Raw genomic sequence first — 20243 nt, forward strand, 5'->3', positions numbered from 1 at the left:
CACTGTGCTCAGTCGTGTCTGACTCTTTGTGACCCCATGGACTGTGTAGCGCTAAGCTTCTCTGTCCATGGGATTTCCCAGATAAGAATACTGCAGTGGGTTGCCATTTCCTCCTCCAGGGGATCTTCTGGACCCAGGGATCAAACTCTTATCTCTTAGGTCTCCTGCATCGGCAGATGGATTCTTTCCCTTTGCGCCACCTGTGTGTGTGCTGTGCTTAGTCGCTCAGTCCTCTCTGACTCTCTGCAGCCCCATGGACTGTCAGACTCCTCTGAGGGCTGCCAGGCTCCTCTGTCCGTGGGGATTCTCCAGGCAAGAATACTGGAATGAGTTGCCACTGTCTCTCCTCCAGGCGATCTTCCCAACCCAGAAATCAAACCCAGGTCTCCCTCATCAGAGGCAGATTCTTTACCATCTGAGCCACAAGGGAAGCCCACACCACCTGGAAAGCACTTTATTAATGCATACACACACAGACACACACACTCACTCACTCACTCACTCACTCACTCACTCACTCACTCACTCAGAGAACAATAGTGAAGGTTTATGAGAGTGTATATACTCTTCCCTGGTGGTTCAGACGGTAAAGTGTCTGCCTATAATGCAGGAAACCCGAGTTCAGTACTTGGGTTGGGAAGATCTCCTGGAGAAGGCAGTGGCAACCCACTCCAGTATTCTTGCCTGGAAAATCCCATGCATGGAGGAGCCTGATAGGCTATAGTCCATGGGGTCGCAGAGTCAGACACAACTGAGCAACTTCACTTCACTTCACTTCATGAGAGTATACACTATTTAATTTTTTATTTTTATGAAATGTTTTTTTTGTTATGGTGGAGAAAAGTATAATGGAGACAAACTGTGATTTCCCAAGGTTTTTCCTGGAGGGTGTGTTTGACAAGGCTAAATACTTCATGTTAGAAGAAAAAGGCCTGGTATGGAGAGCACGTTATACTTTGTGGGAGAGGGGAGGTTAGCTAATTCACTTGTGGCCTTCTTTTTTAATTTGAATACAGTTGTTTTACAATGTTGTTAGTTTCTGCTGTATGATAAGTGAGTCAGCCCTAAGTGGACATGTATCCCTTCTTTCTTGGGCCTCCCGCCCCTCAAAGGTCCTCGTAGAGAACCCAGCTGAGCTTCCTGTCATACAGCAGTTTCCCATGTGTAAATGTGAAGATGCTACTCTCTCAGTTCAGACCGCCCTCCCCTCACCCGCTGTGTTCACATGTCCATTCTCTATATCTCTGTCTCTATTCCTGCTTTGAATTGGGTTCATTGGTACCATTTTTTTCTCAGTTTCATATATACACATTCATATACAGTATATGTTTTTCTCTTTCTGACTTTCTTCACTCTATAGGACGGACTCTAGGTCCATCCATGTCTGCACAAATAACTCTCTTTCATTCCTTTTACTGGTTGAGTAATATTCCATTGTATATATGTACCACATCTTCTTTATCCATTCATCTGTCATCAGACATTTACGTTGTTCCCATGTCCTAACCCTTATAAACAGTCCTGCAGTGAACGCTGGGGGTACATGTGTCCTTTTGAATTATAGTTTCCTCAGGGTATTTCCCCACTTGTGCCAGTAGGATTGCTGACTCATATGGTAGCTTTATTTTTAGTTTTCCTAGAGGGAATGGTTTCACAAGGCTAAAGACCTCAAGTTAGGGGGGAAAAAAGCCTAAGCCAGAGAGATGCTATACTATTTTTTGTGGGGGAGAGAGTGGTGCATAGATGGTGAAGTTACTTATAGCTTTTTAAAGAAGCCTGACACCCCGATGCTACCTTCCAAAGCATACTGTGTTTGGAAATGGTTGATACTCATTCCACTTCTCCAAACCCACGGGGAGCCTCTTTGAAGGACTTGAAACCAAGGCACTGGAATGCTGAAATCATAACTTCAGCATTCCCCTTTCAGCTGTGGTTAGTCTGAATGAGAGGTTGCAAGACTTCCTGACATGAATGGGGTAAGATCAATTATGACCTTCACTGGAGGGGGGTCTCTGGCCAACTGTCTGTGGTTTCCAAAGCAAATGTATGGCTGTCCATGTGTAATAACTGTGTTTTTCAAGGTTTAGTATTTGATTCTCTGACATCTCAGGGTCTCACTGACCTTCAAGGGCCTATCTTACCCAGGGATAGCTCATTCCTAGAGATGCAAACGACTCACCTGTAAGCACGTCCTTCGTAAGCAAACCAACAGATACAGAGCTTTACCCCCAATATTCCTTTTATTAAACTCTTATTCTCCTGCCCTAACCTGGGACCAGGTGCTGGACAAGTAGCAACAGCCATTCTTTCCCAGAGTCCACTAAAATGAAGCAAACTCACCAACTCTAAATTTTTTACCTTGCCTCTCCAGTTCTTCCCAAGGAAACTGCAATAAAGTCTCTTACCCCTGTCTCCCAACCCCTCTGCCTCCTGACAGACCTTGGTGCTTCCCCATGTAGCCCTGGGTGATGTGTCTCCTGTTTCTAGGAATCTGTGAGTGTAAACTTACTCCGTGTCTTGAGTGTCTTCCTCTGTCTCATTAAAACAGGCCCCAGGTACCCTTTAAGTACCACAATGCCTAGGTTAACTCATAGCATGTTTTAAGGTTTGAATAGGAAATTCTCTGCTTTATAAACATGATGACCTTGAACCATTTTGAGATGGTGTTTATCTTCATTTGCAACCTAGAGGAAGCTGATGGCTTTAGATATTCTTAAAAGATAATAAGTGTGTGTGTAATACACACACAAATATATATGTAAATATATATGTGTATAGGTCTTCCCTGGTGGCTCAGTGGGTAAAGTGTCTGCCTCCAATGCACTTTGATCCCTGGGTTGGGAAGATCCCCTGGAGAAAGAAATGGCAACCCACTCCAGTACTTTTGCCTGGAAAATCCCATGGACTGAGAAGCCTGGTAGGCTACAGTCCACCGGGTCGCAAAGAGTAGGACTCGACTGAGCGACTTCACTTCACATATGTGTATATCTGTACACATATATATGATGTATATATACTTTGGGCTTCTCGGGTGACGCAGTGGTAAAGAATCTGCCTGCCAATCCAGGAGACACAAGAGACACAGGCTCATCAGTGGGTTGCAAAGATCCCCTGGCGAAGGGAATGGTAACTCACTCCAGTATTCTTGCCTGGGACATCCCATGGACAGAGAAGCCTGGCAGGCTAAAGTCTGTGGTGTTGCAAAGAGTCAGACATGACTAAGCACACACACGATGATGATATATAATTTGTGTATGTGTGTATTTCTCTCGCTCGCTCTCTCTACATATATATATGTAGGGCTTCCCTGGTAGCTCAGTTGGTAAAGAATCCAGACACTTCTCCAAAGAAGACATACAGATGGCTAACAAACACATGAAAAGATACTCAACATCACTCATTATCAGAGAAATGCAAATCAAAACCACAGTGAGGTACCATTTCACACCAGTCAGAATGGCAGTGATCCAAAAGTCTACAAGCAATAAATGCTGGAGAGGGTGTGGAGAAAAGGGAACCCTCTTACACTGTTGGTGGGAATGCAAACTAGTCCAGAGGAGAACAGTGTGGCGATTCCTTAAAAAACTGGAAATAGAACTGCCTTGTGACCCAGCAATCCCACTGCTGGGCATACACACCAAGGAAACCAGAAGTGAAAGAGACACGTATACCCCAGTGTTCATCGCAGCACTGTTTAGAATAGCCAAGACATGGAATCAACCTATATGTCCATCAGCAGACAAATGGATAAGAAAGCTGTGGTACATATACACAATGGAATATTACTCAGCCATTAAAAAGAATACATTTGAATCAGTTCTAATAAGGTAGATGACTGGAGCCTATTATACAGAGTGAAGTAAGCCAAAAAGAAAAACATCGATACAGTATATTAACACATATATATGGAATTTATTTATTTTTTACTGAAAATCTTTTTTTAATATAAATTTATTTATTTTAATTGGAGGTTAATTACTTTACAATATTGTATTGGTCTTGCCATACATCAACATGAGTCCGCCACAGGTATACACGTGTTCCCCATCCTGAACCCCCATGTATATGGAATTTAGAAGGTAACGATAACACTGCATGTAAGACAGCAAAAGAGACACAGATGTATAGAACAGTCTTTTGGACTCTGTGGGAGAGGGCGGCAGTGGGATGATATGGGAGAATGGCATTGACAACATGTAAAATATCATATGTGAAATGAATCACCAGTCCAGGTTTGATGCATGATACAGGATGCTCGGGGCTGGTGCACTGGGATGACCCAGAGGGATTAGATGGGCAGGGAGGTGGGAGGAGGTTCAGCATGGGGAACACATGTACGCCCGTGGCAGATTCATGTCAATGTGTGGCAAAACCAGTACAATATTGTAAAGTAAAATACATTGATTAATTAATTAAAAAAAAAGAATCCACCTGCAATGCAGAAGACTCCAGTTCAATTCCTGGGTCTGAAAGATCCACTGGAGAAGGGATAAGGTACCCACTCCAATATTCTTGGGCTTCCCTTGTGGCTCAGCTGGTAAAGAATCTGACTAAAATGCGGGAGACCTGGGTACATAAATTCCTTTTTAGCCTGAACAGATTTTTGACTTACTGAATGCTTCTTCAGTGAGAGCTGATTGCCAAATGTCTTCTCTCTAAGTCTCCTCATTTGATGACAGGGGAAGTCAGGCATATCAATTACCCCACCTCACACCTGGATTCACTGATTTAACGACAGAATGATCTCTGTTTCCAAGGCAAACCATTCAGTATCATGGTAATCCAAGCCTATGCCCCAACCAGTAACACTGAAGTTGAATGGTTCTGTTAAGACCTATAAGACCTTTTAGAACTAACACCCAAAAAAGATGTCTTTTCATTATAGGGGACTGGAATGCAAAAGTAGGAAGTCAAGAAATACCTGGAGTAACAGGCAAATTTGGCCTTGGAGTACAGAATGAAGCAGGGCAAAGGCTAATAGAGTTTTGCCAAGAGAACACACTCGTCATAGCAAACACCCTCTTCCAACAACACAAGAGAAGACTCTACATGTGGACGTCACCAGAGGGTCAACACCAAAATCAGATTGATTATATTCTTTGCAGCCAAAGATGCAAAAGCTCTATGTATCACCAAAAACAAGACCAGGAGCTGACTGTGGCTCAGATCATGAGCTCCTTATTGCCAAATTCAGACTTAAATTGAAGAAAGTAGGGAAAACCACCAGACCATTCAGGTATGACCTAAATTAAATCCCTAACGATTACAGAGTGGAAGTGAGAAATAGATTTAAGGGACTATATCTGATAGAGTGCCTGATGAACTATGGGTGGAGGTTTGTGACATTATACAGGAGACAGGGATCAAGACCATCCCCATGGAAAAGAAATGCAAAAAAAAGCAATATGGCTGTCTGGGGAGGCCATACAAATAGCTGTGAAAAGAAGAGAAGCAAAAAGCAAAGGAGAAAAGGAAAGATATAAGCATCTGAATGCAGAGTTCCAAAGAATAGCAGGGAGAGATAAGAAAGCCTTCCTCAGCAATCAATGCAAAGAAATAAAGGAAAACAACAGAATGGGAAAGACTAGAGATCTCTTCAAGAAAATTAGAGATACCAAGGGAACATTTCATGCAAAGATGGGCTTGATAAAGGACAGAAATGGTATGGACCTAACAGAAGCAGAAGATATTAAGAAGTGGCAAGAATACACGTAAGAACTGTACAAAAGAGATCCTCACGACCAAGATAATCACGATGGTGTGATCACTCACCTAGAGCCAGACATCCTGGAATGTGAAGTCAAGTGGGCCTTAGAAAGCATCACAACGAACAAAGCTAGTTGAGGTCATGGAATTCCAGTTGAGGTATTTCAAATCCTGAAAGATGATGCTGTGGAAGTGCTGTACTCAATATGCCAGCAAATTTGGAAAACTCAGCAGTGGCCACAGGACTGGAAAAGGTCAGTTTTCATCCCAATCCCAAAGAAAGGCAATGCCAAAGAATGCTCAAACTACCTCACAATTGCACTCATCTCACATGCTAGTAAAGTAATGCTCAAAATTCTCCAAGTCAAGCTTCAACAATACGTGAACCATGAACTTCCAGATGTTCAAGCTGGTTTTAGAAAAGGCAGAGGAACCAGAGATCAAATTGCCAACATCTGCTGGATCATGGAAAAAGCAAGAGAGTTCCAGAAAAACATCTATTTCTGCTTTCTTGACTCTGCCAAAGCCTTTGACTGTGTGGATCACAATAAACTGTGGAAAATTCTGAGAGAGATGGGAATACTGTACCACCTGACCTGCCTCTTGAGAAACCTATCTGCAGGTCAGAAAGCAACAGTTAGAACGACATGGAACAACAGACTGGTTCCAAATAGGAAAAGGAGTGCATCAAGGCTGTATATTGTCACCCTGCTTATTTAACTTCTATGCAGAGTACATCAGGAGAAACGTTGGACTGGATGAAGCACAAGTTGGAATCAAGATTGCCGGGAGAAATATCAATCACCTCAGATATGCAGATGACACCACCCTTATGGCAGAAAGTGAAGAGGAACTAAAAAGCCTCTTGATAAAGATGAAAGAGAAGAGTTAAACAGTTGGCTTAAAGCTCAACATTCAGAAAACGAAGATCATGGCATCTGGTCCCATCACTTCATGGGAAATAGATGGGGAAACAGTGGAAACAGTGTCAGACTTTATTTTGGGGGGCTCCAAAATCACTGCAGATGGTGATTGCAGCCATGAAATTAAAAGATGCTTACTCCTTGGAAAGAAAGTTATGACCAACCTAGACAGCATATTAGAAAGCGGAGACATTACTTTGCCGACTAAGGTCCATCTAGTCAAGGCTATGGTTTTTCCAGTAGTCATGTATGGATGTGAGAGTTGGACTGTGAAGAAAGCTGAACTCTGAATAATTGATGCTTTTGAACTGTGGTGTTGGAGAAGACTCTTGAGAGTTCCTCGGACTGCAAGAATATCCAAGCAGTCCATCCTAAAAGAGATAATTCCTGGGTGTTCATTGGAAGGACTGATGCTAAAGCTGAAACTCCAATACTTTGTCTACCTCATGCAAAGAGTTGACTCATTGGAAAAGACTCTGATGCTGGGAGGGATTGGGAGCAGGAGGAGAAGGGGACGACAGAGGATAAGATGACTAGATGGCATCACCGACTCCATGGACATGAGTTTGAGTAGACTCTGGCATTTGGTGGTGGACAGGAAGGCCTGGCATGCTGCGATTCATGGGGTCGCAAAGAGTCGGACACGACTGAGCGACTAGACTGAACTGAACTCCTCCATTTCACAGCTCAAAGTAGATCCTCCCCCATTTGCCTCAAATCAAAACCAGGAAATATAAAACAAGTCCTCTTCTCTGCAGCCTTGTTCATTATTTTTGTTTATTCAGCCTAACTTTCAAATCCCCGATATGAACGGCAGACTCCAGTATGCTTTCTGCCCTCACAAACTCTTTTGTAATCTTACTTGCTCTCTGATTCTCTTCACCTGCTAGCTCTGCCTTCTTGCCCTGATCTGTTCATTCCCACTTCTTTTATTTTAGTGCAAATTAAAGAAAAGCAGTGGCAGCAGTAACAATCAAAATCCCTGTAAGGCTTCTTTGCTGTTCGATGTAGGAGACGGCTTTCTGGACTTAAATCTCTGATAAGGGAAAAGGTGTGCTTCTGTGCCCTGTACAAGTAGAGATGTGAATGGTCAACTGTCCTCAAGATGATTTTCTATGCGTGGTACCTCCCAGAAACTCAGAAAGTCTCACCCAAATTGTGTACATGCTGACTGATGTGACCCTAAAGCGCTCTCATCACACACTATAAATAACATGTCAGTGGTTGAGTGGAAGGCAGGGTTTCCCCAGACTGACTAGTTCACCTCCATTCTTGTTCTTTAAATCCTACCAGCACCCAGGGAATAATCAAATTCCACCTCCTCCACCAAGAGTCCCTGACTCCTTTTAACTTTTCTCATGGTTCTGTCCCCTGAATTCCTTTTGAACATAAAGGAAAAAGCCTAGTTATGTACCCAAACTTTCTTTAAATATACCATGCATCAGTCTTATTTCCATAATTAAGTGTAAGTACCTGAACTACGAGGACTGAGTTGAATTTGAATGAGGGGCCTGTGCAGAGTCCCTGTTTGGGTCAAATCCTGGATCTTCCATTTACAGACTGTGATTGCAGACAAATGACTCTTAGGTCCGTTCTCTGGTCTGCTAAGTGAGGCTTCAGCAGCCTCAGCTCTGTCAGTGCACTGCGGAAACATAAAGAGTGAACAGATGAAAGGCTTATAGTGATGCTGGGCCCTTAGGTGGGATGCAATCAGCTTTTTTTTTTTCTCCCATGCAGCCTATACCAGGGCAGAGTACAGGCTTGGCAAACGCCGGTGGCTGTGGAGAGCATGCTGACCGTAAACGCTGCTCTCCTGCTCGTAATGGTTTACCTGATGCTAGTGAAGACGGTGTCCTTTTCCTCTCAGTATTTTATGCAAGGCGGCTGTCCTTCCCCCAGAAAAGTAAGGCTGATAGTCCTTGGATAGAGGTTTGGAAGAAATTCACACTCCCCAGTAAGATGCACCAGGCAAACGTTTTGACTATTAGATGGAGAATACAAAGATACAGTAAAGAAAAAATGACAAGGTCAAGGTCTTAGTTTATCCCATTTCCTAAATGTAGTCTTCACCCCTTTTTCTATAAAAGCTTCTCTTTCTATTTGCCTCCTCATTCCGTTGCACCAAGAACCTTTCTTCCTGGGTTCTCAAGCATTCAAGATCAACTTATTTCAGCTTGTCTGCATCCCTTGTGTGGTCTGGAATTTTTGGCTTTTCCTTGGTTTCCCGGACTCTTCACCATGCATAACTTCTGTCCCCTCCTTATTCTACGCTGCATGGCTACAGTGACCCTCTCCTGCCATACCCAGAGGTGGGGACATTTAGAACCACCTGGAACTGTGTTCTGGGGTTGACTTGTTGAGATCTCTTTAGTCTCTAGAATTCCAGCAATTAATTCGGGGCTACATTCTTCATGGTAGATTTTACATCAAGAAAGAGCAGAAAGGGGAGAAGAACTTGGGAGAGTGGGATTGATATTTGCATACTCCAATATATAAAATAGGTAACTAGTCAGAACCTACTATATAGCACAGGGAACTCTATTCAATACTCTGTAATGACCTATGTGGGAATAGAATCTAAAAACGAGTGGATGTATGTATATGTATAAGTGATTCACTTTGCTGTGCTCCTGAAACTAACACAACATTGTAAGTCAACTATACGCTATTAAAAAAAAAGAGAGAGAGAATGTTTATAAGAGCTGGGGAAAAAAAAGAAAGCATGGTGTCAAGGGAGTGTGAAAACAATTCTATTGTATGGAAACCACATTGGTTAATATTTTTACACTTGTTCTTTCAGCCTACTCAGCTGTTGGATTTAATTAGCAGTAATATATTATTGTCAAAGTAATTAAAACCTCGCCTTGATTAAAAGCAGAATGGTTTTAATTAACAGGAAGAGGTTGGGCTGGCCTTAACTTTCTCTGTGAGGAATACACTGGCCTCAGTGGACTGGCTCTGTCTCCTCTGCAGGCTTGAAGGTCCGGGAGGTGTTTATCAACGTCACCAGGCAGCAGGTGGAGGACTTCCACGGGCCGGAGGACTACTGGTGCCAGTGTGTGGCGTGGAGCCACCTGGGGACCTCCAAGAGCAGGAAGGCCTCCGTGCGCATTGCCTGTGAGTATATTCAGGGTGACCCTCTTGTCCTGTAGCGGCAAGACTAACCTTTCATAGAGGGGCTTGGGACAGGCCAGCTGCTTCTTCAGTGGGGAGATGACGGGAAGGCAAGAAACCATCAGAATTCTCTCCACCTCTAATCAGTCCTCTCTTTTAAAATTGTGTTTTTAATGTTTGAGTATTCCCTTTGGAAGACAATCAGCAAATGAGCTGGGCTCAGAGATTCTGCCTAGGTTGTCAAAATGCAGGTGCCTCCACAATACCTGGATAAATGGTTTCCACCCAAAAAAAGAAAAGAGAAAAACCCACGCAAATGAATTCTGCTCTTCATCATCAGTGACACAGTTCAGGGGGCATTGATGGGAAATGTTGAGCAGTGACTGTTTGCTGTACTTTGCCAGCAAATCTGCAAAAATAAGACATTAAAGATTAAGGGAGTTTTATAGCCTCCTGTTAAACCTCTTTCCTCTGAATCTTAAAACATGGAAATGGGTTTTGAAACTGCATTTGTTTGATCCGAGTAGGACTGACAAAAAGGCTCTTGAGGAAAAAAAAGAAAGAAAGATTGCCTTTCAGAAGAGCCTAACGCTTCTTCATCACATTTTAGCATCAGTGTTTTTATCATCTCAAACATGTTTAGAAATACACAAACTTCCTCTCTCTTCCTTAAATATCTTCATCCCTTCCACTCCAATGAGTCCGCATGATATCTCCTGTGCCAAGGAGTGTAAAAGCCCACCCCACAGCCCCTCAAAAGAGGAGGCCAGAGATGGTTACTGTTGTTGTTATTGTATTAATACCTTTTCGAATGCTGCTTTTGAGAGTGCCGTGAAGAATATAGGTCAAGGGCCATTTATCTGAGGACTCGAGTTCTTTGTAACAAATGTGGATGGTTTGGGGCTTGAGAATAAGAATAAATTGTGCCTTGCAGAGACATTTCTGTTTCTGGGGAAATGAAATCTCCCTCTCAGCACAGGCCCATCACCTTCACTGTCCTCACACTTTGGGAAGCTCTTGGCTGCATGTTGACTGGGCCCTTGGAGGCCGAGGAGGAGGTCATCTTGTAAGCTGTGCTGTTTGATGTAAGAGCCGTGGGAGACGTTTTCCCTGTACCTGTGGTTGTTTTAGCGCACAAATAACTTTATGACTGGTCAGCTGAGACAGGGGATATTTGATTTTATTCTTCCTTAAGACGCCCAGCTCTGTGCTCTTAGTGTGGCCTCGGTCAGGCTCACCAAGGTATTTGACCCTAGTCAGGGTGAAGCAGATTATCCTTCAGAGCCCAAAGAGAGGAGAGCAAAACCATGTAGGGAATTTCAACACAAGTTCCCTCCATTTCCTTTGTCTTTTCCACATCACCTGCCCCCTTCTTTTTACTACTACCCCTTGAGCCCCACATGTATGATATCCTATATATTGCATCTCATGAATCTGTCCATCTCCAAACTCTGTCATATCCATACTTGCTCATTCATTCCTGGCAATTATGTGCCCACTAGAAACCGCCAAAGGTTCCCCCACTCCTTAGAAAATTTGGCAGAGAATGGCTCAAACCCATCTTTTGTTAACTTCCAAAACCTTTGATTGTATACACTGTACTCCATCCTTCTAAACACATTAACCTTCTGCACATCACCCTCACTTCTCAGACATGTGCCTTTGCTCCGAGCATTTCCTGTTTCAAGAATGTGTATCCTGGTGGCTGAGAACCCAGATACTGGGGTCCTGTTGGTTTCCAGTTACTAAATCCACTGCTTAATGTTGCGATGGGATCCAATTGATTCTTCTCTCTGCATCTAATGTTATGATAAAAGGGTGCTGACTTTGTAGAGTTATTACAAGAATTAGAGGTATTGATAACTATAGTGTCTAAAATCATACCTCGCACAGAGTTAACTGTTATCAATCATCAGTTATTATGACATATTTGATCCTCTGTATCTCCAGCATCATTAGCCCGTTTGTTAATACTTAAACTAATTGAACTGAGTTACATTTCTGGTGCCTTAGTAATTTTTCTGTGGGTTATGGCTATGTAGACTCTAAAACTTCATTTGAGGCCACCCCTAAGTATCCAATTCTCGAAAGTGGGATAGGATTTAATAATGTTTAAAAAACGGAAAACACTTTTCTTTTCACTGCCTACTTTTTAGAGTCAGCTGATACTTTTGGGATAATAATCTTGCAAATCTCTTTAGGGATTAAAAAATCATTTGGTCATTCTTGTACAGGATATCCACACATGACTATAATAAAGATGTGATTTTTAGTAAAAAAGAAAATCTTTAAAGCCCATGTTATGCAGTTAGCTTAATATAATCTCTAATATTTAAACATATTTTTAATCTCTTCCTATGTAGCAAGTGACAGATTCTTTCATTTATTTGAAATTATTTATGCAAGTCAAGACATGATTTATCATTAAATATTGCATTTGACTTGGGAACCAGTGTACATTAAAATGTAAATTGAAACTTAACTATGTTTAATGCCATCAAAAGTGGAGGGTAAAACTGCCTTTAGGACCTTGCTTAGAATTTTTTTGATTTACATGCAGAAGGGTTAAAAAAATTTTTTAAAGACAGTTCTTATTTTTGTATAACTTTCATGTTTTGTTGAAATAAGGGATTTCTGCCTGCTATTTGCAAGCATTTCCCAGCAAATAACATATTGCACATGAGGATAGTTTTTATTCCCAATAAATGAAAAGCCAAATTTGATAAAATTGTCACTATATTTCTTCTTTTTAAGATTGGTTTTTGAAGTGCTAAAGGCCTCTTCATGTGTTCAATAAAGATTGTGATATATGAATGTAGCTTATGAATCTGATGACAGTTGTCTTGAGGGGACTTTGCAAAATTAGGATCATTTTGGTATGATTGATTAAACTATTGTAGTTCAACATCAGAGCTTCTTATGCTTCCTGCCTTTAACCAATGTGCCATTAAAAATTTAGCAGTTTCAGAACTGCAGTGGGCAAAACCTTCGTGGCATCTGAGCCATTCGACTGAGAGATATCTTGTCATGATCATGGTAGCTTATCTCTACAAGAACACCAGGAAGCTTGCTGGCATGCCAGCACTTAGAGATCATCTGATTTTCAAGGGGAAAAATTCAGACACTATTATTTTATTCCTGTCACTTATATTTTCTTCGAAATGGTCCCACCTGGGAATCAGTTAACTATGCAGATTTCTGGCTTCTAACCCAGACCCGAGGAGGGACCAGGGAAGCTGTGTTTATCTGAGGTTATCCAAGTGATTCTATGATTGTATACCCTTGGGACAGTGTTCCCAGGAACAGGGCTTCTCAAACTTTCGACATGCATGCAGATCAGCTGATTTCCTGTTAAAATGTAGATGATTCAGTTAAGAGGATGCAGTATGTCCAGTCCAAGGTCTGAGATTCTGCCGTTTCTAAGAGTTCCCACACCATGCCGATGTTGCCAGTTGGTCTGTGGACCCTACTTTGGGTGGGAAGACCCTAAAACCTGGAACACCTTAGGAAGCACTGTTTAGGAAGTAGTTGGCACTTAATAACTGAGAAAATGACATTCAGAAAAAGGTTAGATGGCGTGACCACAGGTCTTCCAGCAAATAGATAGAAGACATGGAACCAGATCGTAAATCCATCCATTCATCCTTCTGAGTGTTCTTGCTACTAAGCCCAGTTGATTGCATTCTTCTGTTAAACGGGAGTTTGAGAACCATCATACAGAAAAGCAAGTTCATGTGCATATAAGTGTTTCCTTGAGGGAAGCAGTGATTGCTTTCTTTCTCTGTTTCTGAAAAATTGAGTTCTTCCATATGGTCAAATTTTATACACACAAACACACGTATATATCATACATACACACACCTGTATATAATATATATACACACATGGGCTTCTCTGTTGACTCAGTGATAAACAATCTGCCTGCCATGCAGGAGACGCAGGTTCAATCCTTAGGTCAGGAAGATCCCCTGGAGAAGGAAGTGGCAACCCACTCCAGCATTTTTGCCTGGGAAATCCTGTGGGCAGAGGAGCCTGGCAGCCTACAATCCATGGGGCCATGAAGAGTCCAACATGACTGAGCAGTTTAACAACAATATATGCACACATGTAATCCATCTGAAGGCTTCCCTGGTGGCTCAGATGGCAAAGAATCTGCCTAGAGTGCAAGAGGCCCAGGTTTGATCCCTGGGTCAGGAAGACAACCCATGCCAGTATTCTTGCCTAGAGAATTCCATGGACAGAGGAGCCTGGTGGGCTACAGTCCATGGGGTTTCAAAGAGTCAGACACAACTGAACAACTAACACACACACACAATACATATATATAATATATATATTTATACTTTATATTATATATAAATGTATTTATATATATATGTATATGTATATATAGTTACAGAAAATCATGAGCTATTGCTTAGTGGCCAAAAAGATTAGTACAGATTTTGTTTTAGTAGCTGAAGTGCCCATCGTCTTAAACCATTGCATTTTCCTTCATTATTCCACCCCATGCCAGAGAGATGCTGGCTGCCCATCCAGCTGCCTAGGGCTGGAAGTAGCTGAAGCTCCATTTCAAAGTGTTTTTCTAAAGGTAAATAAATAAATACAGCCCAGCCACATTCTCCCCACCAAGTAGGCAGAAGTCCATCTCCAGAGAGCATCTCCCACGGGCCTCCTCTCATTTGTCTGACTCGGTCGAGCTGGAGGTAGTCGGACCGTGGTGGCATCTGTTACTACTGCTGCTGGATGCTTGTCAAAACGAGGAATATTCAATTATTCATAGTTGTTTATTTTCATGGGTGAACATTTGGCCGCTTAGCCATTGCTCTTCCTTCCCGTTTTTCTTCCTCTTCTTCATCTGCTTACAATATGTTTGGCGTCTGTCATTAACCCTTTGGTCAGGCAAACTCGTCTTGACACCCTAAACTTCTCTTGCCATATGGGAATTGGGGGTTGAGAGAAACATTGGCCTGTTCCAGTCACATAGCAAGTTGGCAGCTTGAGATAAATTGAAGCAGGAACCCACTGTTGATTATTTTTTAAAAGAGGAATCTATAAAATATGGATCCTGAATATAACTTTAATAGCTTATTGGAGACACTCTTCCTAAAATATCTATGCAATTGTGCCAAGAATGAGTGAAAAACTTAGAGAATCTCTTTTAAAAGCTATGAAACTCCATACCTCATTGCACAGCCCCATAGCAAGAACAGTATTATTTTTTATTTGCTTTGGTGGGAGAGGGTGTTATCTTAAAAAAAAAATTATTTTTTTTCATGTATTTGGTTTCGGTTGTTCTGGGTCTTCATTGCTACACATGGGCTTTCTCCAGTTTCAGCAAAAGGGGCTATTCTTGTTGTAGGGCATGGTCTCAGGGGTGCACAGCCTTCAGTAGGTGAGGTTTGCGGGCTCAGTAGTTGTGGCACATGGGCTTGGTTACCCAATGGCATGGGGGATCTTCCTGGACCAGGACTCAAACCTTTGTTCCCTGCATTGGCAGGCAGATTCTTAACCACTGGACTGCCAAGGAGGTCCAAGATGGTGAGATCTTTTTCAAAACTTAGAGGAGATACCCAGGTAGACCTGTTAGGAATCTTGGCTTCGTGGCTTTGATGAAAATTTTACATGCTAAAAGCTGTCCATAACCCTCTCTTGATGGCAACATTAAATATAAAACAAGCATCTTCATGTTTATCTGGTGCTTAGAGTACCTAGCTAAGGAAGGGGATGGACGTTGAAATGCAGCCTGCACCCCACCAGACAGGAATGCACCCCAGAATGTGGTTACAACCACATGAGTGAAGGGGATGGGTTTCCTCGTGGCCGTTTTATAGCCAAGACCTTGTTCTCGTAGGTGTCCAATTTGCACCAAAGTGCCCCCATAGGCTTGTGGCAGCAGAACTGGGTGCAAAATTTGTGGTACTGAGTGCAAAATGAAAATGTGGGCCCCTCGTTCAAAAATCAAGAGTTTCAAGCCATCAGTATTAGAGCAATAAATCAACCATTCTGTTTTACACCCATGAAGATAGCCACGATGGCAATAATGGTGATAACTCAGGAAATCACTTTGTATGTGTAATGGTTTTATAAAAAGGGACTAATTGGCCTAAAGGCTAGGGACACATTCCAACTGGCTCCATATGGAACTGGAGACAAGATTATTCTGTTTTTCCTCCAAAGCCAGAGGCCACATCACAGGAGCTAAGTTTTAAGATAGCATATTTGGGGTCAAGCCAGCAACTAGAAATGTGCGTATACTGGAGCATTCTTCCTGGACTACATTCTCCTGCAAACTGTACATAAGCAAGCGAGGGCTGTATGTCTGCTGGTGGTGATACTGGTAAAAGAAATTACTGCATTGGGTGAGCAGGTGACTAATAGGGGTTTCTTTTAGAAAATGTATTGTGACATAATTCAGACTTTCAAGAAAGTTGCAGTGTAGTACCAAAAAATCCCATTAAGCTCTTTACTCACAACCTTCAAATGTTATCATTTGACCATACTGGCTTTGACATCATGTCTTTCTGTGTTTATCAGTGGATGTATTTGTAATTAGACAATGATGGTTTGTATTTTGACTTACTATTAAGTTGCAAACATGATGCTGCCTTTGCCCTAAATACATTTCCCCTAAATGCTTTAAATACTGTATGTTTGTAAAAAAAAAAAAACAAAACAAAAAACACATTTTCTGACATGACTGCAGTATATTTATCAAGACATTCACATTGATACAGTTCTGTTGTCCTGTCTAAAGACCTTATTCATCTTTTATCAGTTGTTCTGGGAAGTCCTTTATAACAATAACAAAAATCTTAGATCATGGCTTTCATTCAGTTGCAAGGTCTCTTTAGCCTTCTTTAATCCAAATAATTGCATTGTCTTCCTTTGTTTTTCATTACATTGAATTTTTTCAAGTGTAAAGGTCAGTCATTTTGTGTAGTATTCCTCAAATTGAACTTGTAAAAAAGAAATAGCAGTCACCTTGAAAGGACTTTGACAGGTCAAATCTGGGACAATTTGAGTCTCAAAAGAGATCATAGTAAAGGTTATAACTTATTAAATAAGAATCCATGAATCTACACTGATATATTTTTAAAAGAATATAAAAATAAATGAAAGGAGACAACTCTCTTTTATAATAGAATAAATGAATAAATGTAGAAGGAATGATGGAAATGGAAAATCATTTAGCACCTGTCATAAAGCTAATTGATTTAGACACGTGTCATGGATGCTGAAATCAGTGACTGAAAGTTTTAAGAGTAAAAGAATGTTTATAGAACTGAACATGAAAGTATTTCTCCACGAGTCACTGACTGATTACAAGGAGGGAGTTAGTAAGTTAGCAGTAGGGGATCCCACCATACACCACCGTAAACATGTGGTCATAGTTGACATCACCAGCTGTGGGACAAATCCATGAATCACTCCTGATGAGTTAGACTGAGGAGATTGCATCACTTCAATGAAAGTCCTTCCATATATACCTCATCTGTATTTAACCCTAGGGAAACACTGGACAAGGCTAAATTGAAGAACATTTTACATAAATGGTCATTTTTAACTACAGATATCTCGAAATTCTAGCCTGGTGTAGGAATGTTGATGGGATGTCCTGGGGATATAAGATACTACAAGATAAACTTGGTCCATCTTTCTGAAATATCAGTTGTATTTCCCTTCAGATCAGTAAAATATAAACATGAACACAAATATGGAAAAAAATTTTCTTGAATTGTGGAGATGCAACTAGAAACCTCAAAGCCCTTTTGGGCATGCCACATCTTTTTAGGCTCTGTCCCTAAATACCTTGGGGATGTGACTTTATTCTCCTCTGCCAGTAGGGGCATTTAGTAGAAAGTGTGAGTAACACTGAATTGTAAGAGATTGTGATTCTGTGAGTAGAGTAGGGTGATTTCTATGGAATTGCTATAAACTGTGCTACTTTTCCTTAATGTGTACATAACTGAGTACATCGACCTTAAAGATGGGAACTTCTAGATAGCAGTGTGTGACTTCATAATATTTCCTACTGTGGACGATGAAAAAAAATATCCCCCAACCAAATAACATTCCTTCATGTCATTGATTGCCAAGTATTATTTTACTGAGGAGAATTTGCAGAAATAGGGCCACCACCTTTTTTTAGGAAATCACAATTCAGTCTGCCATTCTGGCGAAATAAACCTTAAAATTCCTAGAAAATGGCCATTTCTCTAAAAGGCCATTTCTCATAGAGGTTTAAGAGGAAGAGGATATAGATTTTGCTTCAATTCAGCTCGTATTTTCTCCACTGAAGAAACTTTCTGACAGATAGTCTGAATGATAAGCAAACAAAAGAAAACCAAAAACCCCGCAAAACAAAAACATGACTTATCTTTGTCCATCTCTGAGGACTTTTGGAGCCTCATGATATGACTGTTAAATTAGTCTAGTATCCTTCTACCAGGATAAGTAAGGACAAGCAAGTGCATTCTAGACATTTGTTGAGTGTCAAAAAAAAGCTAACCAAGATGTGAATGTGCTGGATAGCCATGAATAATTGTCACTTTTGCTAGATAGCACCACAATAAATAAAATTCCATTCCTTTGGAGAGTTTATACTCTAGTATAGTGAATAGCATAGACTTATACACAAGTCTTTTTCAAGGGAGTGTGGCTAGAGTAAGCACAGTGTGTTTTTGGAGCTCACCCAAAGGATAATTTACTAATCCTCAAGTCCTGTGGTATATTTTCTGGGCTAATTCGTTAGAAAGGAGGAGGGTTGAGTTGAAGATACTATGTTCAGGTTAAGGAGAGAGCTTGAGTTGTAAGCCCAGAAAAATGGACCAGTGTGGAAACTGCATGGAACTATGTGGGAAATCAAGGAGTTGGGGCTCCTGGAAGAGGTAGGCAGGTCGGATTGTGGAGGATGTTTGGATCCTCTGCTAAGAGTTTAGTCATCCATGTGGTCTGGGGCCACTGCAGTGTCATAATCAGGCAGTAATATGGTCATACCTTCGAACCCTTGCCCCACCTTGCTGTTCAGCCACAGAGATTTAAAGGGGAGCAAAGCTCAAGACATAGCTTGCACTAATCTATGGGACTGCTGATGGGGCTTGACTTTGCTGGATGGAAAACTGGAGATTCCAGGAACATGAAATGATCAAGACCATGTGGCTACTTGCATGCAGTGGTGAGGAGAAGTGAAGTAGACTTTCAGGAATTAACCCCAGGTTTGGGGCTTTCTAGACTTGGGGTTAAAGTGACTGAATAAATGGTGATTTCCTGAAGTGAGATTATGAACAGAGTAGAAGAAACTAGTATGGAGAACAAGATGCTGAGTTTGGTTTTTGATCAAGTTATGTGGGAACTACAGAGATATTACTTTGCCAACAAAGGTCCGTCTAGTCAAGGCTGTGGTTTTTCCTGTGGTCATGTATGGATGTGAGAGTTGGACTGCGAAGTAAGCTGAGCTCCGAAGAATTGATGCTTTTGAACTGTGGTGTTGGAGAAGACTCTAGAGAGTCCCTTGGACTGCAAGGAGATCCAACCAGTCCATTCTGAAGGAGATCAGCTCTGGGATTTCTTTGGAGGGAATGATGCTGAGGCTGAAACTCCAGTACTTTGGCCACCTCATGCAAAGAGTTGACTCACTGGAAAAGACCCTGATTCTGGGAGGGATTGGGGGCAGGAGGAGAAGGGGATGACAGAGGATGAGATGGCTGGATGGTGTCACGGACTCGATGGACGTGAGTCTGAGTGAACTCCGGGAGTTGGTGATGGACAGGAAGGCCTGGTGTGCTGTGATTCATGGGGTTGCAAAGAGTTGAACACGACTGAGCGACTAAACTGAACTGAACTGATAATAGTACTATAATTCTTCAGTATTCTCTTATTTCTATTTTTTATTTCTAATATTTCAAAAGTATCTAATGATCATCTAAACTATAACCAGTAGCCACACAGTTATACCATCACATGAGTTTGGGTGAACTCCAGGAGTTGGTGATGGACAGGGAGGCCTGGCGTGCTGCGATTCATGGGGTCGCAAAGAGTAGGACACAACTGAGCAACTGAACTGAACCCATGAAATACATACACACTGAATATACCCATGGAATATAGGATGAACCAGTCCATTCGAAAGGAAATCAGTCCTGAATATTCATTGGAAGGACTGATGCTGAAGCTGAAACTCCAATACTTTGGCCACCTGATGTGAAGAACTGACTCATTGAATACCTTGATGCTGGGAAAGATTGAAGGCAGAAAGATTGAGGAGAAACGGATGACATAGAATGAGATGGTTGGATGGCATCACCAACACGATGGACATGAGTTTCAGTAGGCTCCAGGAGGTGGTGATGGACAGGGAAGCCTGGTGTGCTGTAGTCTGTGGGGTTGCAAAGAGTCGGAGTGACTGAATGGAACTGAACCCATGGAATGTTCAATGAACTGTCTTTATCAAGCAGTTTGGGTTATGAGCCTGAAGCCCAGGGATCAGCCTCAAACATT

At 41.7% G+C, this 20243-nt stretch overlaps 1 protein-coding gene across 1 annotated transcript in view; it reads left to right on the plus strand.

Annotated features, from left to right (window-relative positions):
* The window catches only part of UNC5D (unc-5 netrin receptor D), a 633424-nt gene that overhangs the window by 366598 nt on the left and 246583 nt on the right, over positions 1 to 20243 (plus strand). The window contains exon 3 of the mRNA XM_040242921.1: positions 9603 to 9746. Coding sequence (XP_040098855.1) covers positions 9603 to 9746 — 144 coding nt within the window. The remainder of the gene's footprint in view (positions 1 to 9602; positions 9747 to 20243) is intronic.

Source organism: Oryx dammah, unplaced genomic scaffold (genome assembly GCF_014754425.2).
Source record: "Oryx dammah isolate SB20612 unplaced genomic scaffold, SCBI_Odam_1.1 HiC_scaffold_7, whole genome shotgun sequence".
Taxonomy (NCBI): domain Eukaryota; kingdom Metazoa; phylum Chordata; class Mammalia; order Artiodactyla; family Bovidae; genus Oryx; species Oryx dammah.